The sequence below is a fragment of the Rhinopithecus roxellana genome, chromosome 8 (genome assembly GCF_007565055.1).
Source record: "Rhinopithecus roxellana isolate Shanxi Qingling chromosome 8, ASM756505v1, whole genome shotgun sequence".
NCBI lineage: Eukaryota > Metazoa > Chordata > Mammalia > Primates > Cercopithecidae > Rhinopithecus > Rhinopithecus roxellana.
The window spans coordinates 22440909-22466539 of record NC_044556.1 but is presented as its reverse complement, the minus strand read 5'-3'; the positions used below and the strand labels follow the sequence as shown (position 1 = coordinate 22466539).

General features: G+C 37.2%; 1 protein-coding gene across 4 annotated transcripts in view; it reads left to right on the top strand.

The window, feature by feature from the left end:
- ARHGAP29 (Rho GTPase activating protein 29) overlaps positions 1 to 25631 on the top strand; it is a 76506-nt gene that overhangs the window by 5178 nt on the left and 45697 nt on the right. The window contains exons 1-3 of one of the 4 annotated variants that reach the window (XM_010385130.2): positions 4566 to 4876; positions 10634 to 10870; positions 22428 to 22562. In XM_010385130.2, the coding sequence (XP_010383432.2) occupies positions 10666 to 10870; positions 22428 to 22562 (340 nt within the window). In that variant the 5' untranslated portion in view covers positions 4566 to 4876; positions 10634 to 10665. Of the gene's footprint in view, positions 1 to 4565; positions 4877 to 10633; positions 10871 to 12529; positions 12643 to 22427; positions 22563 to 25631 lie in introns of those variants that run through there. The other 3 variants (XM_010385132.2, XM_030936651.1, XM_010385131.2) reach the window with 3 other exon arrangements.

Sequence of the window (25631 nt, the reverse complement as noted above, 5' to 3'; positions counted from 1 at the left end):
ACCTATAATGTAAGAACCTTACTGTATACTTTCAAATTTCCTCCCCTTTTATGCTATTGTCATACATTTTGCTTCTGTATATGTTATACATGCCACAACATATTATTACTTTTATAAAAAAATTATAAAATGTGCCTGTTCTGAAGCTTTGTTGGAGTGTGGCTAGAGTACAGTTTTCACTAGAGCTAGGTTAGATGTACTATGAGGCCTGCCCTGGGATCTCCCCTGGGGTGTTCAGTAGGTCTCTCTACTCTGGCTGATGAAAATTTGGAGTTCTTCCAGCCCTGTGGGAAACCTGGGAATTGTCCATCTATAGCTTTCTGGAAATTCTTTGCCAATCCTTGTGGTGTTTTCCTGTATACATGTGCATCTTAGTGTGCAGCAAGATAATTAAGAAATTCCCTATGCAAATTTCTGGAGCTCTTTTTCTATATTCATAGTCTCTAGTACTCTGTCCTACAGATTCTGGTGACTCCAGTCTCCTGGAACTAAGATCTCTGTCTCTTCAACTTGTCAAGAGTGCCATAGTCAAGAATGTGACTTGAGGCAGAAAGTTGGGGTAATTGTGGGCTCACCTCATTTGTTTGTGATCCTGTCTCTCAGAGATGGCGGCCCTGAGCCCAGTGCTGTGTGTAGTTCAGTGTCTGAAAACAATATATATTTTCTCCATTTTTCTAGTTGTTTACTACAGTGGAAGAGTATGTCTGTTTTTATTTATTCCTCCATTTGAAATATCTTTTTATTATTATTATTATTATTATTATTATTTTGAGATGGAGTTTTGTTCCTGTTGCCCAGGCTGGAGTACAGTGGTGTGATCTTGGCTCACTGCAACCTCCATCTCCCGAGTTCAAGAGATTCTACTGCCTTAGCCTCCTGAATAGCTGGGATTACAGGTGCACACCACCACGCCTGGCTAATTTTTTGTATTTTTAGTAGAAACAGGGTTTCACCATATTAGCCAGGCTGGTCTCGAACTCCTGACCTCTGGTGATCAGCCCGCCTCAGCCTCCCAAGTGCTGGGATTACAGGTGTGAGCCACCGTGCCTGGCCGCATTTGATATATCTTTTAAGGATATTTTAATCTAGAGATTTTTCTTTCCATCTTTTTTTCCTGCAGTTTATTTGTTGAAGAAATTATGTTTATCCTATAAAATGGCCCACAGTCCAGATTTTTCTGGGTATATACTATGGCATAATTTAACATGTTCCTAGGTCTTACAGCTTGTCAGAAAGTAGTAGTTGGATATAGAACAGGGTGTTTCACCTTGGCACCATTGACGTTTTGGGCTGGATAATTATTTGTTAGGGGTGAGGGTAGTCCTATGCATGTGGGAAGTTTAGCAGCATCCCTGGCCTCTACCCACTAGATGTCAGTAGAATCCCCCTCCCCAGTTATGACAACCAAAAATGTCTCCAGATACTGTCAAATGATTTTAGACCCATGTTCTGCTATGAAAAGTAGGCTACCTAAACTACAGAATTATCTTCAGGAAGATGAAGCAAAATTAACAATACTGATAATGTCATCACTGTGGATAGAAAGAATACTAATCTGTTCAGTCTGGTACCACAGACATTTTGAAGAGAACACATGAGGAAGATGTGGGGAATATAAAAGTTAAGGCTGCACTGAATGGCTGACTTGAACAGCATCATAGAGGATGTGAATTTCTGTTTGAGAAGGAAAAATTACTAAAGGCAATAATAATATAAATAATAAAAACACAAGTATTAAAAAAAATTATATGTTGCTTCCAGAAATGTTTTTCTGCAACTTGTTGAAAAACTTAAGATATTGGACTGCTATGGTAGATACACTGATGGTTTTACTCTTTTTTTCTGACCACTACAATTTTATTATAAGCCAAAAATTTTGGACTTGCAGAAAGGTATTATTGCATCCATTAATGTGCTTTTCATATTTAAAGTGTATTCGTGTGATAGATTACTTCAAACAAATTCAAGTCATGGGAGATTAATAAAATAACCCTTTTAAATTAAAAGTGAACTACCATTTTTGCAAATATTCCCCAATGTCATCATCCTCTGGATGAAGGATGGCAGATAATGTATTTTTTTAAAGGTTTAAGAGGAGGATTGAGATTGAGAGACTTCTCAAAATTTCCCTTTGGCAACCTTACTTATAGTTTATTTAACCATCTAAGTAACATTCCTTGATTCCCGAACAGCCAGCTGTTGTGACTCTGTGTCAGGTCCTATGCATAGTAGTTGGCTGTTTTGGGATGGTTTAGAGGTAGTTCTGGTTTGGGGGGTGTTAAGAATAACCCAGAGCAGATATGAGGGGCAGACTTTACTTCCTTGAGCTCCCTGAGAGTTGTCCAACCCCACTGTCCTTGGCCTTCAGAATTCTTTCTTCATCCCCCATTGATGTCCTTCAATTTTGAATCATCAGTGGATGAGTGTCCATGGTGCATCATTCTCTGGTGGGGTTTGAAGGAGTGTTTGTTTTTTAGGTGTCTTCAGTACTGCTTGTCATATTAGTACTGTTAGGTTTGAGGCCTAATGGAAAAAATTTAAATAATTGTGGAAGCAGGTAATCAAGGAGCCTTGGATTCTTATATTTATATTTTTAAGGTAACAACCTCAGAGCCTAATTGGCTTCATTTCCACCAGAACTGTTTGCATGTGAGAAGTGACCCTCTTTCCTTTCTCTGTCAGTGGGTAGTCTCTGTCACCTCTGTTTGTCTCTTTTATCTTCCTTATCTCTCTCCATCTCATTTTCTTTTTCTGCTTCCCCTTGTCTCTGCATATTTCTTCTTTCCCTCTTGTCTTTCTTTCTCCTTTATAGTTGTCTCTCTTTCCTTCTTACACCTCCCTTTGTCTCTCTTTCCCTGATTTTCTCTCCCTCCTTGTGAGCTCCTTTCTCTTTGCCACACCCCCACCTCCATCCATACACCCTTTCTCTCCATCAGGAACTTGTTCATGATTTTGTCAGTGATGCTTCCAGTTCCATTTTAATCAGCAACACAGTCCTCTTTATTAAGGGAAATGGTGTATAAGTGCAAAATAATATATTTTAAAGTAGACTTAAGAGGGTGTTTGAGGTTGAGGGACTTCCTCAAAAATTTCCTTCCAAAAACCTTACTTATGATTGAATCGTAGTTGCACTGTTCAGCCTCCTCTTGGCCTGGGGACTCCTTTGTCTCCTCTTATTAGTTTGCGTCAGTTCAGGCATCATTGGTTTCCATGGTGAGAGTCCTTGGTGCATTTTTCTTTTTCAGCACGATTAGAAGGAATTTTGGTTTTGAAGTTTTCTGAGTATTTGTGGCAGAACCTTGGACTATTATTTTGGGAGTTTGAGGGGAAAATCTGTGTAAGTTGAGTCCAAAAAATCCAGTATGGTGCCGAAGTAACCAAGGAGCTGAGGTTTCTTATTTATCTTTTCTAAGTAGCACCCGAGGAGCCAAATTTGTTGTATTTTCTTGGCATTGTTTTTCCTGTAAGGGTTCAGAGATACATATATGTAAGGGGTCCCTCTTTGTCAATGAGTTTTTCTCTTGCCCCACTACCCTACTTTTGGTTCTGTCATGCTCACTTCCTTTTCTGTTTGTTAAGTGGGTAGTCTCTCCTTTAATTTTTCTTCCTTATTTTCTCTTTTTGCCTTCACTTGTTTCTGCCTTCCTTGGTTTTCCGCCCTTTTCCTGTGTCTGCACCTCATTTTCTTTACACTTCTCCTCAGCACATTATCCTGTCTTTTTCTGTTTCTCCCCTGTGTGGTCATTTTTCTGTGAGACCCCAGCACTACCCACATTCTCCCTCTCTGTGTAAACTCTGTTTCTCATTTCTTTCTTTCTGAATGTTCCAGCACTGAGATAAGTGCCATCGCTTGTTCCAGCGAGTGGTGTGATATGGGGGCTATGCGCTTTCTAGCCCTGCTTGCTATAATTATTCCATCTTTCTCAGACTTTTTTTCTCATTATGAAGTGAGTTTGAGAGTGCAGCTAAGAAAGAAAGGACCGGGCACAGTGGCTCACGCCTGTAATCCCAGCACTTTGGGAGTCTGAGGCGGGTGGATCACCTGAGGTCAGGAGTTTGAGACCAGCCTGGCCAACATAGCAAAACCCCGCCTCTACTAAAAATACAAAAATTAGCTGGGCGTGGTAGTGGGCGCCTGCAATCCCAGCTACTCAGGTGGCTGAGGTGAGACAATCAATTGAGCCCGGGAGGGGGAGGTTGCAGTGAGCCTAGATCACGCCATTGGACTAGTCTGGGCGACAGGGCGAGACTCCGTCTCCAAAAAAAAAAAAAAAAGAGATAGGCCTACACTCCACAGAGGGCAGAGGGGCATAGTAGATGGCTGGTTTTGAGGTAGTTCATTCTTCATTCAGACGTGTGGCGCCCTTCCCCAGGCCCTAACCCCTGGAAGAGGGAGGAAAACAGCGATCCACAGAAGTGCCTCATAAGAAATGTAGCTGCTCATCTGGCCATTAGCCGCACCTAGTCCTCAGGTGACTTTTCTCTGAGTCGCTCTCCCTGCCCCCTGCAAGCCAAAAGGGCGGCCGACGCAGCCCGTGATACTGGGACTGCGTGCGGCCGGGCGCAGCTGACTGCCGCGTTCTGCGCGCGAGCTAGTTGCAGCCCAGACCTGCAGCGGTCGCCGGCCCCGCCCCCGGGAGCGCGGGCCAATGGACTGGGCTCCAGGGGGAGGGGCGGGCGGCCGGCTGGCCTGTGGCGGTAGCTGCAGGGGCGGCGGCGGCTGTAGTGGTAGTGGTGTTTGTGGCTGCGGCTGCGGCTTGGCCCGGCGTCCGCAGGCGGTGGGGGATGGGGACGGCGAGCTCCAGCCCTCGGCGGTGGCGGCGGCCGTAGGTGTGGGGCGGGCGTCCGCGTCCGGGACGCGGGATGGAGCGCCGTGGTGAGTGTGAGGAGGTGGCGTTCGCTCCGGCCGCGGCGGTCGTGGCTCCGGGCTGGGGTCGCCCGCACGAGCGCCCGCGAATTGCCGTCCAGGGTCCGGGAGGCCCGCTGGAGGGCCCCGAGCGGAAGCGGTGGCGGGCTGCGCTGGGACGGGTGCCCTCGGGCCAGGACTGGATTCCTCGGGAAGGGTCCGGCCGGGGCTAGAGGCGCGTCCGGCGAGGCAGACGCGGACCAGCCGGGGAGGACGCCAGCGGTGGCCGGGGCAGACGATGACGATCGTAATTAAAGTTAGCACAGGCGCGTACTACGGGTCCGCCTGCTGTTCTGAAGACTGCACATTTTAACTCTTTTAATGTTCAGAACAGTCCATGATTGTTCGACTCGGTTTTCACACGGGAAACCGAGGTTAAAAACCTGCCCATGCACACAGACTAGTGGTTGGCAGCGTCAGGACCTAAACCCAGGCGCTTTTGCTCCGGAATCCGTGCTCCTGACCACTGTGGGTCTGTGTTCTTGCCTGGATTCCAGTCCCGCTCCCACCTGCCCTGACTGCAGCCCTCACTCCAGTTGGGCTCTCATTCCTGAGATATTTTAGGATTTCCGTGGTGCATTTTCTCCTGGTCTCTGTCTTTTGGGTTTCGTTGCGAGTTTTCCTCAGTCTCAGAGGTTTGTCCCGGTTCAATTGTGGACGCGTTTTGGGGTTTGACAGTTTTAATTAAAGAAAGTATTTTTTTGGACGGGTTAGCTGGAGTCGGGCGTTTCAAGGTGGAGCCCTCGTGACTGACGAGCCTCTTGTCTCTCTCTCTGTTGATCTTTTTAAAAGTGTGTTTCTCGAGGATATTGGCCCGAAATCTTTTCGGAGGGCAGGATGTTTACCTGCTAATGACAGGAGCTGAGATCTCCTTCCCTTCTCTCCATCTGTCTCTGAGATTGTGTCTCTTGTCTATCGTTTATCTTTTGTCCGTCGTTACCAACGTCGGCTGTCCATTTTGGTTGCTCCATTCTTCCCTCTTTATTTAAATTCTTGGATGAGGAACTTGTTCTTTGGCAAAGGGTAGTTTTGGCTGGTCAAAGGAGAGCCGTGCCTGCCAGGAATGCTAGACATTCTGGAGGCGTGGGGTGCTGGGCAGCTTCCTCTTTTTAAAGCGTGCTAGGTTCAAACCGTACAGAAATGAAGTGCATGTGTATTGCATGCTTTCCTTTAAAAATTGTTTACATAGTATTGATAAAGCTGTTTCTCACATGTCCCTATTCTGTTTTTGTGGAGAGTGCTTTTTGAAACCATAAAGATTTAATCATCATTTCAGAATGAGCTCGTCTCATCTTTTTAGCATCTTTAAGTAGATTGTTGCCAAATCTGAAATTGTGCTGAAATAGCAGATTTCTGAAATATCTGGCAATTTTTCCTCAAGAAGAAATGGTAAAATGGGAAATAGTAAGTATAGATATTTGGGGCAGTTTTACATTTCAATTACAGAGCCTAAAATGAAACTACTGCCATAATGTGCATTTGGCAGGGGGTATGTGGGGCAGCAGACATTTGATTGACACAGGCTTCTGAAGTCGTGGGGGATAGGAAGTTTGTGTCTACATTTCTAATGAACACATTACTTAGATTTACAACATATGATGAAAGTGGTTTTGCACAGTAATTTTCTACTTGCTACAGAATTCTTTGGGAAGTGCATAATACATGTTTTTAATATTGTTGATTTGAAGTTGAAAGAGATGCACCAGAATTAGTGTGTCACAAATATTTTGCACAACAGTCTATTTGCACAGTTCAAATTTCACTTGGAAGCTTTTTAGTAGGTTTCCACAGAGTCAGTTAAGTTTCTCCAATTGTTTCCAGTCCTGTATTTCTTGCTCACAATCCACTAATGTATTGTAGTGAAGCCACATCTTGTTCAAAAACAATTTCCCACAATGAAGCACTGCTAGTAATAATGGCTTTTCTTTATGGTTCATCTTTATGATGAACCAGGCACTCTGCTAAGTACTTTGCATGCATCATTACCTAATTAAGTTGCCAGTTGCAGTCTGTTAGTAACTACATTTTATGTTACTGCCAACAAGAGAATATTCATTTTAGCACATGAGAAAATAGTGTGTATGATCTTGGAAAGTGTATATTGTCCCAGCTTCTCATTATCATAGTTCATTTATGAAAGCTTGGGTTAAGTTTGTTATGTTAAGCATTTTTTCAATTGTAATGTTTCTTTTTTTACTCTGGAATATGAAAAGTAGTAATATGTAACAGAATCAACACATTAATCGTTATAATGCTGGCTAGAGGTAAGGTATAATTCTTTTTTATAAGAGGTGAAGAGTTCTCCTCCTTGCCATGTGTTTGATGTTGTTGTTGGTGGTGGTGGTGGTTTTTTGCAGATTTTTAAAGTCTTATCTAAAAATGTTCCAGCAGTTTTGAAACACTTTAAAAGTTTAGGTTACTCTTTTACATGTAGTTACTTAAGTAAATTATTTCTGCTAAAATAGGTAAATTGTTTTAATGTCTTTAATTTTTGTAACCATCTTTACTAGTGACAGTGACCAATTCTCTAATTTACTAAGCTTAAAAGCTGTCATAACTAAACAAAATGACTTTATTAAGTAAACTGCAAGAGTGATGTTTTGTTAGGCTAATAGGCATTTTGGTTAGTGATTTGTAAAAGAGCTGTCCAAACAAGGCACTTTGAATTTTTGTTTTGTTTTTGTTAATGGAAAGGAAGACTTAGATATAATAATAATGCTCAAAAAGTGCCCTAGATTCACTTTAGAAATGATACACACATTTAAGGATTAATGTTAGATAGTTTTGAAACTGGTTTAAATGTAGAAGTTAGATTCTCAGAAATAATTTGAGATTAACAAAAGGACAGTGAATAAACTTTAAAAATTTTAAAGTGTGGGGTCCCCAGTTTAATAATCAGGAGGAGCAATAATAGAAATCCAACTTTGATTTCAGTTTTATGTGATCTTCCCTCAGCTTCATATGCTTTTATTTTTGAAACACACCATTTTAGAGAGTTTTTTAAAAAAAATATATTTTCACTTCGAAACATTGCAACAACCCAGAGTTATTTTTGTTTCTATAAAAATTAATTGAAATTTTATTAAGTTTATAAGCCTATCTGCAGATAGTTCTAAGTAGTTCATTCCTCATATGCCAAGCGTTCTGCTATGAGCAGAGAACACATGGTTAGCAAACGGACATGGTCTTAATTTCCACGAGATTGTAGTCTAGCTAGGAAGATGTGGTCTATTTGAACTGTGGTATGAGCAGTGATGAAAAGTAGAGGGTACTATAGAACATCTCACAGGAGATTCTACTCTGGTTTGGTGGTAGTGGTTTTGTGGGGGGATGGGGATGGTCCAGGAACATTTCTTTGAAGAGGTAAGCTTTGAGCTGAGATCAGAACGAGTTAACAAAGGAGAAGGAATATTCCAGACAAATAGAGTTGCTTATAGACAGGACCCTGAGCTGAACAGTTGGTGTTTTTCAAACTGTAGGGTCATGACCTATTACGTGTATGAAACCAAGCTGGTGAGTTGCACCCAGCATTTTTAAAAATGAAATGGGATGGAATTTTAAAAACCTCACATACATCACATGAGCCTTACCCAGAAGCCATGCCACACACAAACATAATACCCTTAACATGTATACTGGCTCATTATGTGAAATTATTTCCTGGTGAGGGTCATCGTAAACAAATACTGTTGAAAGAATGAGAAGGAGGTGTGTGTGGCAGGAGTGTTGAGAGCCAGCAGGTGTGTCTCCATATAACATTGCACAGGTAGGTAGGAGCCAGATCTCATGTTGAGCCTTATAAAGCATGATAGCTTCTCACTTGTCCTTTGGAAGGGTTTTCAGCAGAGAAATGACGTTATGAGATCTATGTTTGAAGTGTTCACTCCATTTGTGATGAGACAAGAATGGTTGCAGATAGATTGTTGGGAAAGTAGTATAGTAGCTCAGAAAAGAAATGATGGTAATTCGCTAGTGTGGTAGCAGTAGAGAGAAGTGGATTGATTAGAGAACCCTGTAGATCAGAAAGAAAAACAAACTATGGAGTTGGGTGAGATATAGGAAGGAGAAATGATACAATAAAATATCTTGCATATGACTAGAAACGGATATTACATAAAACTTTCTAGTGGGCCAGGCATAGTGGCTCATGCTTGTAATCCCAGCATTTAGGTAGGCTGACGTAGGAGGATCACTTGAGCCCAGAAGTTTGAGACCAGCCTGGGAAACGTAGTGAAACTGTGTCTCTACAAAAAAAAATTTTTTTTTTTTAGCTAGCTAGATGTGGTGGTGTGTCCCTGGAGTCCCAGCTACATGGGTGGCTGGGGCAGGCAGATGGTTTGAGCCCAGGAGTTTGAGGCTGCAGTGAGCTATAATCACACCACTGCACTCCAACCTAAGTGACAGAGTGAGACCCAGACTCAACCCTTCCCCCCCCCCGCAAAAAAAACTCAAAAAACTTTCTTTTGTAAATTTTATAGAAGTCCTTAGTCATCTACCATTTTTAAAGTAGCCAAATATTCAAGACAAAATAATTGAAAAAAGTGTCAATAATAAAATGTGAGTTAATTTAATTTCTCCAATTATTTCCTTTTTGATTTCCAGAGATACAAACAAGATTAGAACTTTTAACTCTGGAAAGGTAAAATGAGGGTGAAGAAGACAATAACTATGATTTTCTTGACTTCCAGCTATGTGCCAGTATTAGGCGTTTTAACATATGAAGTCTTATTTTGTGATCCCTTTTAATCCTCACACAAGCCTGTAAATAAAATTGTCCTCGTCACCTATCTAGAAAATATTAGAGCCAGGATTCAAATCTAAATTTTTCTTATACCGAAAGATTACCTTTTTACTACCATCCTGAGATTATCAAAAATATTGCTCTGATAATCACACATTTGTTTATTTAACCAGTCAGGGTACGTCAGATTAGTGGACACCCTTGTAACTTGTTTTCAACAAAGAAATATCCTTGATGAGACTTGGTAACCCAGAATGTGTCGTGTGTGTGTGTCTGTGTATATGTATGTATATGCATTATTAGGAAAAACCAACTGTAATTGAACTTTTATGTTCTTGACACTTCTGTATCATTGTGTCACGTAATCCCTGCAATAATCTCCTGAGATAGGTGTTGTCAGGATGTTATTCCCATTTTATAAGTGAGCATACTGAAGTAAAGAGATGAATAGATCATATGATAAGTGACAGAGGAGGATTTTAACAACAGGTATTTCTTTTTTCAAACCCCATATCTCATCTTTATTTTTGAAGGTGGTGTCATGGAAGGAGAATATGACCTTCTTCTACTAAGTGATGTTTCAGAACAACTTTTACAATTAAATAAAATTCTGTACCCTAGGAATCAACAGGAGGTTATTAAGAACATGGATTTTGACTTCAAGGCAGATACGGGTTTAAGTCCTAGTTCATTATCAGTTGAGAGCTTAGACAAATTTTTAACCTCTAAACCTCAGGTTCCTCATTTGTGAAATGTAAAGAACAGTGGTTTGCATGTCAGAGTTGTCAGAATTACTGGCACTTAATAAATGCAAACTGCTATTATCAATAATACAGTGAATGATGATTGATTTTTAAAAATTTAAAAATAGGATACCAAGGTGGGCTGTTTTTGAAAATCTAGTGTAATATCTCCCTGGCTGATTTAGTATTTGTGTTTCTTTTTCTCTCCCCACTTGTTTTTGTTTTGTTTCTTGCCCCCTTAAGGATTTCTGTTTTTCTGACTGTTACATGAAAGGATGATTGCTCACAAACAGAAAAAGACAAAGAAAAAACGTGCTTGGGCATCAGGCCAACTCTCTTCTGATGTTACAGCTTCTGAAATGGGGCTCAAGTCCTTAAGTTCCAACTCCATTTTTGATCCGGATTACATCAAGGAGTTGGTGAATGATATCAGGAAGTTCTCCCACATGTTACTATATTTGAAAGAAGCCATATTTTCAGGTTTGTCACTTTTCTATTAGCATTCTTACTAGATAGTTTGTAAAATTTTAAATGCTGGCCTGCAGATAAGTTTGTACATGGTGGTAGAAATAGGGTATTCTGCTTTAGTTATTTTAGGGCTTTTTTCCCCAAATCTTTGATGGTTACAATGTAAACCATTTTATAATTAGATAATAGTATAATACATAATAGAAACTTCAGTGTGAGGGAATAAGAATACAAAAAAGAAAAATATCTGATTCCTGTGGTTGGGTCCATTTGACGTAGGAAAACTTGAGATCATTGGGATTTCAACCTTTTTGTTCATGGTAACACAGTGCATTGATTCGTCTTAAATAAGCAGACTAATGTTTATAATTTACGTTGTTGACACTATTACCTAATTCAGCTTTCCACATTTTAGATGAAGTTTTGGTATCTAAAATGACTGCATTTAAGTGATTTTTTTTTTTTTTTTTTTTACAAAAATCAGACTTAATTCTGTTTTGCTGATCTGTAACATCTTGAATTAAGGGCTAATCACAGAATTATCTGTCTAGTTAGAAATGGATAATGGAGCATTAGACTCTGTTCTCCTAAAGTAAAAGATTGTTTATCTCTGACTCATTCTTAGTACCTGTCTTTCAATGTTTAGCGCCTCTTAGGTCTAAATTTGATGACAATGATAATTAATGGTTACAAAAACAGCTCCTATTCTTTTGTAATAAATGGCAGTTTCATTTCCATATTCATAATGGTATGTCTAGGTATAAAAATGAAGATTCTCAGTGTTACTTATATGAGACCTCCTGGGGCTTTATATTAATTTGTAAGATTTCAATAAATAGTTCTATGTATGTGTGTAAGTTAAATACTTATTTTCTGATGGACATTTTGAAAAACTAAAATTGTATCTTGTGCTTGTGAAAACTAAAATTGTATCTTTGAAAATGTAAAGGCTTTTTAATTGGGCTAAATTTAAGAGTTTATTTCTAATCTGTTATTTTCAGGTTGAAATGCCCAAAATGACTGGAATTGAAGCCTCAAAGTTTTAGTATTTGAGTTTTCCTTAAAACAGCAATCACATAAGTGATTCTTTTGAGACTGTATAAATATTATTAGAAAAGTTGTTCATATTCCCATTCATTTTAATAGCTTCATTTTGAAGTCTGATTGTGGATGATTAAATGACAGTGAAGTTACCTAAAGTTATTGTGGAAAGATACCCTGAATACATTAAGTATTATAATGGTAGCAAATTTACCAAAATGATTAATTTCCCATTTATTTAAAGAAGCATAGCTTTGTAATAACAATTTGTTCTCAACTAGTTTAATTTTTTAAATTTACAAACAAAATTTATACTTCTTGATATACAGTTCATTAACTGGGTTAATTTTTAAGGTGACATTTAAAATGATGTATTAGTTGACAAGCCATTTACTTTGATTTAAGGTATAAAACCGTACTTTATTTAATACACCAATTTAAATGCATTTTTATTCATATAAATAAGATTTCTAGTTAGGATTTCTACTTGTTCTTAGTTATTTTCCTTAAGAGATTTATATCTCTTAAAAAATCTTCATTTTATGTAATTATCTTTGTGTCACAGATTTAAAATGATAGTAATTTAAAACAAGTTGGACTACTTCTTATCTCCAAAAAACATTTTTATAGGAGTTTTAAATTGTGAGCAGACACTTCAGAGAATACTGAAGGATGGGGACTGAAAGTTGATCCTAAGTGAGAAAAGAAAAAAAATAAGATACAGAAAGAGACTACCCCTTGAGGTAAAAGGATATGTATGGAAATATATTCACTGAAATTTAATTTTAAAAATTCATAAGGACATTATCAAAAAGTTTGTAATTTATGGTCAACAAATTAATTACAAAATAGATAAGCTGTTTTTTTGATAACCAATGCAGTAATATGCAATGGCCAGAGGATGTTCATTATTTACCTTTGGGTTGATTTTAATGCTTAGTCTTCAATCAGAATTAAAAGGATATATGTATGCCATGTCAGGATGAATTTTGAATATAACAAGAATTTTTTTTTTTGTCTTTGAAATACCGTTATCAAAATCTAGAAATAAATGAGTTAATTTGAGTTGATGGAACCTTTTTGTTTTATAAACATAAATGTACCTCATTATAAAAGATAAGGAAAATGCTACATAATATTGTGCGTGTTTTTAATTTTGATGATTTTCAGCTTCTTAAGAATATCAGATTATTCCTTATTTACTTAACAAAAGTATTACAAAGATCTGGTGAGATATAATCTTCAGGAAAGGTAAAATGTTTAAAATGCTCTAACTATTTAAGATGGTATTATTTCATGTATCCCTATAGTCATGAACCCTGCTTTTTATCTCTGCGTGTTGAGAAATGTCCCTGGACTTCTTTTCTGTGGTTATCACTGCAATGTTGAACTGTGGCCAGACAGCAAAGAGCCATTTCATTCACTGTTTTTCTTTTAAAGTGGAAGAGCCTTGTCAGTAATTTCTCAGTAACCCTCCCCATATTTTGTGTATTGCCTCCTTAAGAGGAAGATGCCATATTTTTGGCATTATTACCTTTGAATTCACATTTGTTAATTGTTAAGCCAAAAAGGCAGCTCTTAAGAATAAAGAATGTAGATATACAATTAAATCATCTTTTGGTTTAATCAGAATACCATTTTCTCTGTAATAACTTTTATCTGTTAATACCTTTATTACTAACTGCAGTAGTAATGTGCAGTCACTTGACTTTTACCTCAGATGTTTAATCATAGGTTGAGGCTAGTCTTAGATAAACAGCTTCATGATTGGTTTATGGCTACATTTTACCTTCTCCAAATAGTTAGAAATGATATATAACTGTATATGGTGCTTTTCATTTTACAGAGTACTTTGTCATATAGACAAGTTTAATCACCTAGTCCCCTCAAAGCCAGGTACCTTTAGCTCTGTTTCACAGATGAGATGTATGTATAACTTATGTGATTTCATCAACGTCTTATTGCTGATAAATAATGCCCAGGTTATACGATTTGGTTAAATTGGTAGTAAAAGATGGCAGCAAAAGCTCTGAAAAGAGAATCAGAATCTAGGTTCTAGGCTTAGTTCTACTGACTAGCTTTGGAATATGGCTTAATTCATTTAATTTTTTGTTAAGAATGAGGCACTTGTGCCAGATGCTATCAGTTTTACGAATCTGCAATTCAAAATTTGATTAGAGTTGGAGATTATTATCCATTGTTCTGAATGTTGGCAGTTTAGACCTAAGAAGACAGCTCAGTATTTGTTTTCAAACTGTATGAAAACAAATTAATGAAAATTTCCTAACTGAGAATATGAAGCTTATGTTGTAATCGTCATTGAGGAACTGATTAGAAAAAATATAAATGTCTGCCAAAGAGCTCTGTACTCCCAACAGGGTTAAGATATGTATATGGTTTGTCTCTAATTTTCAAATTTACAAATATAAATAGCTTAATGTGGAAGATTAGAGGACTGAAAATATTCTATTCTTGCTGGGGTAAGTTAAGTGACAGAGTTTGGTAATTCTCTTTCCACTACTTAACCGCCAGGAGGAGGTTACCTTGTAGCCTTATGCAACTAGCAGATGTGGAATTTGAAGTTTTAGATCTCTATCCAGTGTCATTAAGATACATTATGAATAATTGCAGAGTAAATGTTCTATCTTATATGAAAATGCTGAAGGCACTCAGTTATGCATATGCGTGTTGTGTTTAATTATAACACTGTAGATTAATATATGTGCAGTATAAGTACCAATTCAGGTTTATGGTTTCCTCCCTGTGGAATAATGTGTTCTAAATTCTAAATAACAGATTCATAAGTGCTTTTCAAGTTTATATAATAATTTTAAAGTCTGTCATTGTGACATACCTCCCCATTTTCATGTGGAATATCATTCAAGAAAGCTCAAAATCTGAGAATATGGAAAATGTAAAGGCTTTTTAATTGGGCTAGAAAGAATAGTATAAAATATCTAATTTTTCTGCTACTCAGTACTTGGAAATATTAACTGCCATTTTAAAATATATTTGAGAGAAAAGAAATAGTCTAATAATTTCTTACAGCTTTTTTATTATATAGTACTATTTTAAAATGGATTTTTTGGTTTGTGACTATCGTGCCTTGTTTTTGTTTCTTTTTTCTTTTTCTTTTGTTTTTGGTTTGGTTTTTAAATAGGCTGGAAAGGAAGATAAAAATGTATGACCAATTTCAGATGAACTAGTCAAGTTCCCTTATTTATTTATTTATTTTATTTATTTTTTTGAGACAGAGTCTCGCTCTGTCGTCCAGGCTGGAGTGCAGTGGCGTGATCTCCGCTCACTGCAAGCTCTGCCTCCTGGGTTCACACCATTCTCCTGCCTCAGCCTCCCGAGTAGCTGGGACTACAGGTGCCCGCCACCACACCCAGCTAATTTTTTGTATTTTCAGTAGAGACGGGGTTTCACCTTGTTAGCCAGGATGGTCTTAATCTCCTAATCTTGTGATCCGACCCCCTCGGCCTCCCAAAGTGCTGGGATTTCTCATGAGCCACCACGCCCGACCAAGTTCTCTTATTTTTAAAAGATGCTTTCTAATTTAAGAGTGTAATACCTTTATATTATTAAAAACAAAAACACTGACCTCATAAGTGATAGCTTCTGATGAATTGTTTTTACAGGACTATAGTCAGAAGTAGTATGTTAACTTTCTAAAACAAATTTTATTGAACAGTTAGGTTGAATAAAAAGTTTTTATTTAATTTTTCATTAAATGAGAAGTTTAATACCATTAAATAATATATTCTGTTATGAGAGGTTCTGCATAAATTTACAAAGTCTTCATTGAAATCCTGTCTTGTGGGTTAACTCAGTTCTTTTCCCAGGGAGAATATACAGGAGGATGTGTAAATTTTTTTTTTCAGACAAATTGCATTGTTACTTTTACCACTATGCCTCTTAGGTAACTTTACAGTGTGCCAGAAATTTTGTTAAATATTAGAAACATTAAGCTGCTAGCCTCAGATGTGTACTGCTCTATATTACCCTAGAAATAAATCTTTTTAGAAGTGATTTCTAATGGATATCACTTAGAAGTTAATGTGAATGTTAATAGATTATTGTTTAGTGACTAGAAGGTATGAAATGAATCTTTGAGAAGCGAAGTATGAAATACAAATAGCTCATTTACACCTGTGCCAGTTCTCAGTGCATTAGATTCCTCTTCTGCATTTGCCTAGAATGGTTTATATCATTTAACAATGTTTATAGTAGTAACTAGCATATTCACTGGAAGTTAAAGCCTGTTAAATTGCAGATCGCAGAGTACTTGTCATTAAGCTTAACTTCTTCAACCATGTAGCAATATATCATAGTGATTAGGAGCTCAAATTCTAGACCCAAGATACCTGAGGTGGAATCCTCATTCTGCCATTTGCTAGTTGTTTGTAGCCATGGGCAAGTTATTTATCTTCTTCCTTTATGCTTGTTTCTGTGTCTATTAAAAGGAGATAATGGGGGTTTTGTGACGATTAAATGAGTTTATGTGTGTAAAACTCTTAGAATAAGCATTTTCAAATGTCAGTTGTCACTATTTTCATAATCCCTGGTAGCTGAATAAAGTAAGTTGCTGTTTCTCGGGCTTCACTTTTATCCTGTAACTTCAAAAGTCATTACAGCAAAAGGAGTTTCCTAGTGATAAGTTCTGAAACATTTTTTCTCCTCATTTTCATTGCTTTCCCTGAAGAGGTTAAGCTGAATTAAAAATATTGATTTTCAAATTTTTGTCAGGTTTTTTTTAAAATAAAAGAAAACATCATGGTTTTTTCATTTATTTACTTAAGCATTTCCATGAAGTATTGGCAATATAAACACTGTGGTATTTTGTTAATGCATGAGAACAAAAAGTGGAGCTGGCTAATCTGTCTTCATTTGATAAGTGGAATGAAGCACAGAATAAATGACTCAGATGGGTGAAATAGTAAATTAAAATTCAGATTACTGTATTACAGAGTGAGTAGATAAGCAAACATTGGGATACAGAAGTTTTACTATTCTAGATAACTAGTATTAAGACTTTGGTTGAATTTTATTCACATCTATAATAACTTTGTAGTATAAATTAAATTTCATTACATTTACAATATGACCACTATGCCATTTGAAAATTATCTTGTATTTAGTTATATGACTCAATTAAGTACTATAACTTGAGAGGTGTAGAAATTTTTAATAAAACGTATCCTGAAATACTTTCTTTTTCAGAGAATTCACCAATTTAGATTTTAGGCAGAAAATGAAATTGAAACTTAAATGTAATGTCTTTTCTTCCTTAGTCAAAATATTGTGGGATCTAGCTATAAATGTATTTGTTATTGAACATGATTGTATGTGAGGCAAACCTGTTTTCAAAGGTAGTTTGAATGGCTTACAGAATTACTAGTAGTAATTGTCTTTTATGTGTATTAAGACTATAAAGTAGCTTTATTTCTATTTATTTGATATTCACAACAACCTTGTAGGCAAAACAGGTATTATCAATTGTGTTTTTACTGAGATGAATCTGAGATCAGAGAGGCTAAGAGTTTTGTATGTGTTCTTTTCAAGGAAGAAGCTGATCAAGGGTTGGAACCCAGGTTTCTCTATCTAAATCTATTGTTTTTTACTGCATCAAGCAGCCACTTTCTTCAGTTTTGGTAAAAATGGAATTTTCTTTAAGCCATTTATGGCACAACTAGTTGAGGGCTTGCTGATTTATGAAGTTCCAACTGAGATATTATTAGGACATGCTCATGACCTCGTAGTTTACCCTTCTGCCCAAATATATAGGAAAGTTTATGAACCTTTGTGATTAGCATTTTCTTTATTTAGTCATCATGTTCATTTGTGTTGAATTGTGGGCTTCAGAAGGGTATTTAATTTCAGTAATTGGAATTCTTTATAGTGCAACTGAAGGAGCTTCTGAAACTTCTTACTAAAATAATTCTGATGCCATTTTTTAGTGTGCTAGTTGGGGACAACTTCAAGATCTGTTTATTAGGGCTACCTTGTAGGAAAAAAAGGAATTGCAAGTTTGTAGATCATTTGTGCTGCCACCAGTTATTAGAGTGTTTTGCAGTTGCAGTGATTTTTTTTTCTTTTATTTTTCTTGAAATCTAGGGACAGATTGGATGCAGTGATTCTTAAGAAAAACTATAGCAGGGACTCCCAGGACCTTTTTACGCTGTTAAAAAAAAATTACTGAGGATCCCAAAGAGTTTTTATGTGGGTTGTTTCTATTAGAAATTAAAACTGAGAAAGTTGAAAAGCATTTAATAATTTTAGAAATACATGGATTTCTACATGTTTAATTTCCTTGATTCTGAGAAGACCACAGTATTACTTTGGTTTATGTAGGCATTTAGGCCATTAGTATTTTGTAGTTTTTGCCCAACACTAATTTTGAGTATTGATGGTTGTTGTTGGCACTCTGAAAATCAAGCTCTTTTGGCTGGAGATTTAATGTTTCCTAAGTGTATTAATGAAGATTTTATTGTAAAACATTAGAACACGGGATAGAAATAACTTTCTTTTCTAAGACTAACATTTATTAGGTTTCAAAAAGAGGGCAGTGTAACTGTCTGTGATGAGAATCACTCCACTTTGGTTTTGGTTAAGTCAGCAGAAGTACTAGCGTATACCAGCTTTATTTAGTTATATATGTGCCAAATAAGAGATTTGGCTGTACAAAACTGGGGAGAAAATAGCATGTCAGGAGGGTTCCATAGGCCAGGCGCAGTGGCTCATGCCTGTAATCCCAGCACTTTGGGAGGCCAGGGCCGGTGGATCACCTGAGGTCAGGAGTTCAAGACCAGCCTGACCAACATTTTGAAACCTTGTCTCTACTAAATACAAAAGAAATCAGGCGGGTGTGGTGGCAGGCACCAGTAATCCCAGCTACTTGGGAGGCTGAGGCAGAAGAATTACTTGAACCTGGGAGGCGGAGGTTGCATTGAGCCAAGATTGCGCTGTGGCACTCTAGCCCAGGCAACAGAGCAAGACTTCAACTCAAAAAACAAAACAAAACAAAAGACAAAAAAAAAAAAGGAAGGTTTTATGATTTTTTTACACTTATTCAAATTATATTATTTTCCCAGAAGTTTCCTTTATTTCATATCTACTGGATTTCATTTCAGAGCTAACCTATATCATTAACCTATTTCTACTGCTGCATAAAATATTACGTTGGTGCAAAAGTAATTGAGGTTTTGGCTATGTATACATATATATAATTTTTTTTAGCGGCCAAATCCACGATTACTTACTTTTCCACCAACTAAAAATAGTTGCAAACATTTATGAAGGGCCTACTGTGTTCCAGCCACTGTTCTAAGTGCTTTGTGTGTTTTAATTCATTTAACCCAATAACCCTGTGAACTAGCTACCTTATCTTCTTTTTATAGGTGAGGAAACTGAGGCACAGAGGGGCTAAGTAACTCAGCCAAGGTTTCTCAGCCATGGATTTAGAATTCAGTCAGGCAGTCTGGTTTCAGAGATTATGCTTTTCAACCACTATACTGTATTGCCTCAACTAAGTATACCTACCAAACTAACATTACCAGTTATAAAAAAGAGAAAATAGTGATACTTATTAAATTAAGACAGTTACTTAAACTGCATATTCACATTTTCCCTAAGAATTATAAAAATTGTATATCAAGTTTTAAAATTATGTTTATGGGGAAAATTTCAACAACACATAAAATTCCTAAAATATTTTACCTATTTGTATTTCATTTTAAAAATAGACTTTATTTTTTAGAACAGTTTTAGATTACAGAAAAATTGAGATAATAATACAAAGTTCCCATATAGTCCATACATTGTATTAACGTCTTACATCTCTTAGAGTTATAGAGCCAGTGTTTGATAACCAGTAATAATGATGCATTATTATTAACTAGTGTCTATATTCAGATTTCCATAGATTTCCTCTAATACTCTTTATTATCTTCCAGGATCCTATCATATTACATTTAGTTGTTTCTCCTTAGGTCTTCCTTGGCTGTAAGCTTCTCAAACTTTCCTCATTTTTATTTTAAGGAATACTGATTAGGGGTTCTGTAGGATGGCCCTTGATTAGAATTTGCCTGACGTTTTTCTCCTCATTAGACCGGGGTTATGGGATATTGGGAGGAAGGTTACAGATGTAAAGTGTTGTTTTCATCACTTTATATCAAGGATATTTACCTTGAACATGATTTGTCACTGTTGATGTTGACCTTGGTCACCTGTCTTCAGTAGTGTTTGTCAAGTTTCTCCACTGTCAAGTTACTCTTTTTGTCCTCCTTCCATACTACACTCTTCGGAAGAAGTTAGTCCACATAGGTCATATGTCAGAGAGTTATGTTTCACCTTCTTGAGAGCAAAGTATTTGCACACATTTTTTTACAGTTCTTTTACACAAGAGATTTGTTTCTTTTCCCCTGTTTACTAATATATTCAATCATTTATGTCAGTATGGACTCATGGACATTTGTTGTGTACTTTAGGTTATAATCCAGTATCACTTTATTTGTTGCTCACATGGCTCCAGCTTTGGCTATTGGAAACTTTCAGTTGGTTCCTGTGTACCTTTGACATGCCCTCCTCACTGTAGGGTGTTTTTGTTGTTTGTTTTAGTTTTTTTTTTTAAAGTTCTTCCTTCCTTTCTGGCATTACAAGATGCTTGTTACTTGTCTTGAACATTTCTACCCTGGTCCTAGAATCAGCTATTTCTCTAAGGAGACCTGGTTACTTTCATTGGAGAATAGTATTAGAAACCAAGATCTAGGTGCTAGGTGTGCTTGTTGCTACTGTCATTTCTTTTAGGCCCTCTCAACTAACAAAGAAATATATATATATACACACACACACACACACATATATATGTTTTACATATAGATATATAGACATACATATTTTATGTGTACATTTTCATGAATATATTTATACATGCATACATATGTGCTCATACATTTGTATGTATATATGTACATATGTGTATATATATATACACATAAATTTTTCTATATGTAGTCATACAGATGTGTATAAAAGAGATAAATATGTATAAAAATATATACTTATATAAATAATATAGATGACTTCATACAGAAATATGTGTATATACATACATGGGTCATACTGAATGAGTATGACCCATCACAGTATTCAGTATCACATTGAATGAAATAATATCCTTTTGTTTTTAATAGTGCCTAGCACATAGTAAGTGCTTAGTAGATACTAACTCTTATTAAACACCAATGCTGTGTAAGTTTACAGAAAGGAAAATTATATAAGAGTACCGTACTTGGCCGGGCGCGGTGGCTCAAGCCTGTAATCCCAGCACTTTGGGAGGCCGAGGCGGGCGGATCACGAGGTCAGGAGATCGAGACCATCCTGGCTAACACGGTGAAACCCCGTCTCTACTAAAAATACAAAAATCTGCCGGGCGAGGTGGCGGGCGCCTGTAGTCCCAGCTACTCGGGAGGCTGAGGCAGGAGAATGGCGTGAACCTGGGAGGCGGAGCTTGCAGTGAGCTGAGATCTGGCCACTGCACTCCAGCCCGGGCGACAGAGCAAGACTCTGTCTCAAAAAAAAGAAAAAAAAAAAGTACCGTACTTAAAGTGGTTGTCTTGTCAGACTTTTGAGGATTACTTCAGGGATTAAAGGATTAAAGGTAGGGGTGATTATACTTTCTGATTTACTTGGGATGAAGATCATAGAATGTGATTGATTGTTGTGCTAGCATGACTGTGAGTAGCATCCACCTTTCCACTAGCAAAAGTATTTTGGTTTGAATGATAAATTATATAGTCATCTTATTTAAGGGGTAATAAAACTGCATCTCTCTGATCTAGGATGATGTAAATGAGTGGAGTAGGCTGGGGGAAAATGAATGGGCACTGAGAAGAAACTCATCTAAGAGAGCAGCACTGCTCTGTTCCAGCTACTGTGGCCAAGGAGAAATGTGGCCCTGAGTATAAAAGATTTTGATTTTTCAAGAGTAGGCAAAATCTAGAATTTGTGTAATGATCCCTCAATTTTTCATCATTGGCAACTAATTCAGTTTTTCTAAAAAGCACAAAAACTCATTAAAGGTCTGTATATTTTATCATAGGTAAATTATATCATAATTTTAAAAATGTGTAGGTTAAATGATGATCTTTATATGGCTAAGACTTACTGAATATGTTAAAAAAATATATGATAGTAAAAGTATAAGACAAGGAAAACTTACCTTATAAAGTTGGCTCAAGGGAAGTCTGGAGCACGTATTAAAACTGAGAAAGCTGAAAAATGTAGTACTTAAATTGACCATAACTGTGAGAGCCTTTGAAATCCTTAATGAATTAAAATGACTAAGGATTTTCTGAAAACTTTTAAAATTGTATGTAATTGCAACAGTGAAGATAGAAATGAATGTATAGTAGGCAAAAATTGTGTAACTAGTGCTTCTACTTGAAATGTGCTTCAGATGATGCTTTGTAGTTTAGATTTGTGGAACTTTGCTCTGGAAATAAATTATTTTTTTTTCTTTTTAAAGACTGTTTTAAAGAAGTTATTCATATACGTCTAGAGGAACTGCTCCGTGTTTTAAAGTCTATAATGAATAAACATCAGAACCTCAATTCTGTTGATCTTCAAAATGCTGCAGAAATGCTCACTGCAAAAGTGAAAGGTAAGGAAGATATAGTAAGAGTGGGTTGCTGTGGGTAAAAAGGAGCCAAGTGATATATTTTAGTTTATAATGAATGTATAGCCAATTCCTCTCATTGCATTTGTGTGATGTATGTCAATAAGGAGTTATATATACTTTGATATTGAAATATTCCCACTAAGTCACACCTAAGGCTTTCTTCCTTTTAAAAACTAACTTTATTTGGCAGCAAATACTTTAAAAAGACTAACTTAAACCAAACAACTGATGTTTAAAATTTGAGTTTTTTATGAATGAGTGCATGCTCTTTCGAGGTGATTAGTGTACAAGAAGTCTTTGTTATGTGAGGACAATTGGTGTTGGAGAGTGGTGATCTCTAGTGACTACTTAAAAGAGGGAATCAAATGCAGAAAAAGAAGGCTTAATTGGGACCTTATTTTAAAATGTGAAAATGAAATTAAAATTATAAAATAAGTTTATCATATATATGTATCGGTGTGTGTGTATCTATAGCATATATATGCTAAAACTTAGCGTGAAGAATTGGACCTTTATCCTCTGATGAAATGACTTGCCACTCAAAGTTGTGAAAATTATTCTGGGTTGCGGTATATAAAAGAAAGATTGAGAGCGAAGTGAGTATTTGAGAAGAAATGAGATAGGAGGCAGGGAAATTAATTAGGAGATTGTTAGGAATAATGGGCTAGATGAGGGTTGAAGCTGAGGGCTTAAGCTGGGTGTGGTAGTGGTCGAATGCAATTTGTTATGTAAGAGGGAATGAATGTCAGTTTGACAGAACGACACAGGTTGAATGTTAGTGGTTATGGAGAAGTTCGGTATTGAAGATGAAGACTTGGGAATTGTTGATGTATAGGTAGTGGAAAAGGATGACATCAACTGAGTGTGCAGAGTAAGTAGAGGACTGATGTGAGATCCCAGGGAGAGAGAGAAGATATAGAGGAATTGGAGAAACACATAACAGGTAGGGAGTTGGACCTACAAGGAGGTGACATGGAGTTTTAAAAGTGCAGGGTTTTAAGAAGTTATTATCAGTGTTAAATGCCACCGATAAGGTAAATGGATTCAAAGTAATAAAACTACAAAAAGTGACCTTTAGGTAGCAGTGATGTAGCAGTCAGAGACAGACAAGGTAACAGCAATCCTGTGATCAATTCTGTGATAGAGGTATGCCTAGGCACCATGGGAGCACAGAGTGAGGAACTCACTCTAGGCTGAATGGGGAAAGGAAACTCTCCTTTGGGGAAGGGGATTGCCTGTCCTGAGTCAAAGGTCAAGTAGGCATTAACTAGACTGGGCTGGGTGGGGATGAGGCTGTGCTACAAGAACTCTGGGTGAGAAGAACATGATGAGATTGGTGAACAGGATCATATTCGGAGAGGCTAAAGGGCATGCGTCAACAGATGAAGCAGGAAAAGAAAATAAAAACCTTGTCTACAAAATGTAGTTCACATACTTAAGGAAACGACCCCACCCAGCACTTTTTGACACAGATTTATCATGTTTGTGTGGTTTCCTTTTTTCTGTATTTCAAACACTGAAAAAAATGTAGATGATTTTAAATGGGAAGCATGAATAGCTTCTTCTGTCCTTTCAAAAATGTGCTTAGTAACCAAATTTGTTTCTAAATAGATTGTTTACAAGTACCATTTAACTTTACTTAGATAGGGAAATTTGCGTCTATAGATAGTAAAATTTCCATGCTTGGAAATAGCGACCTAGTTCAATTGTTGTCAGTAGCTATTGTGTGCAGTCAGGATGTCCTGGGGAAGGAGTGCGCCTGTGTATAGTTGGTGTCCACATTCCAGAAACAAACTTGAAGAGAATGCTGTCTCAGACACCTTGAAGATCTTTTTGTCTTTGAGGAAAAGTAATTTTCTGAATATTATTTTCCACTATTACTATCTTTACACTTGGGATTATTGTTACTCTTTTGTGCTGGATGACATTTAAAAGGGGAAGATTATTTTGTTGTTGGGAAACTTCCTCTGTTTCAGTAGGACTCTATGAGACTAGAACACTTTAAATATTGTGTTTTCTTTGTGTTAAATTTGTATGGTTTATAATAAAACCTCTTTCCCTGCCCCAACTCTTACTTTTGAGGCCATTTAAAAATATCATTGATACTCCAATTGAAAAATGTTCAGCGACTTGAATAATTGAGGTCAAATCAACTTAATTATTTCATTTAATGGCAATTTAGTTTTCAAAACCTGGAAGGGCAGAGAATAGGTAGAAACCATTTTGAGTATCTGTTCAGTGCCAGCCAGTCTAAGTGCTTTAAAACCTATAAATGTACAGTAGTAGCTATTTCAGAAAGGAAAAGTTTCTGGGACAGAAAGCTGTCTGGAATATGGGCATCCTTTATATTATTTAAGGTTTCAGTCTTTTTGTTCGTTTAAAAGATGGCATCTCACTCTGTTGCCCAGGCTGTAGTGCAGTAGCATGTTCATAGCTCACTGTAACCTTAAACTCCTGAACGCAAGCAATGCTCTTACCTCAGCATCTCAGCTAGCTGGGACTACAGATGTGAGCTGTCACTCTCCTAGCTGATTTTTAAATTTCTAAAATTTTTCACAGGGACAGAGTCCTGCTATGTTGCCCAGGCTGATCCTGAACTCCGGCCTCAAGCAATCCTCCCACCTTGGCCTCTAAAATTCTGGGATTACAGGCATGAGCTACCACACCGGGTCCATCATTGAGTGTTTTTTTTGAGACAGTGTCTCACTCCGTTACACAGGCTGGAGTGCAGTGGCATGATCTCAGCTCACCTCAGCCTCTGCCTCCTGGGTTTAAGCAATTCTCCTGCCTCCGCCTCCCGAGTAGCTGGGATTGCAGATATATGCCATCACACCCGGCTAATTTTTGTATTTTTAGTACAGATGAGGTTTTACCATGTTGGCCAGGCAAGTCTCAAACTCTTGACCTCAGGTGATCTGCCTGCCTTGGCCATCGAAAGTGCTGGGATTAGAGGCATGAGCCACCTCGCCTGGCCCCATCATTTAATTTTAACTCTGAGTATGTTTAAAAAACAGCAGTGACCTAGGTATATGATGAAGTTTAGAGACCTTA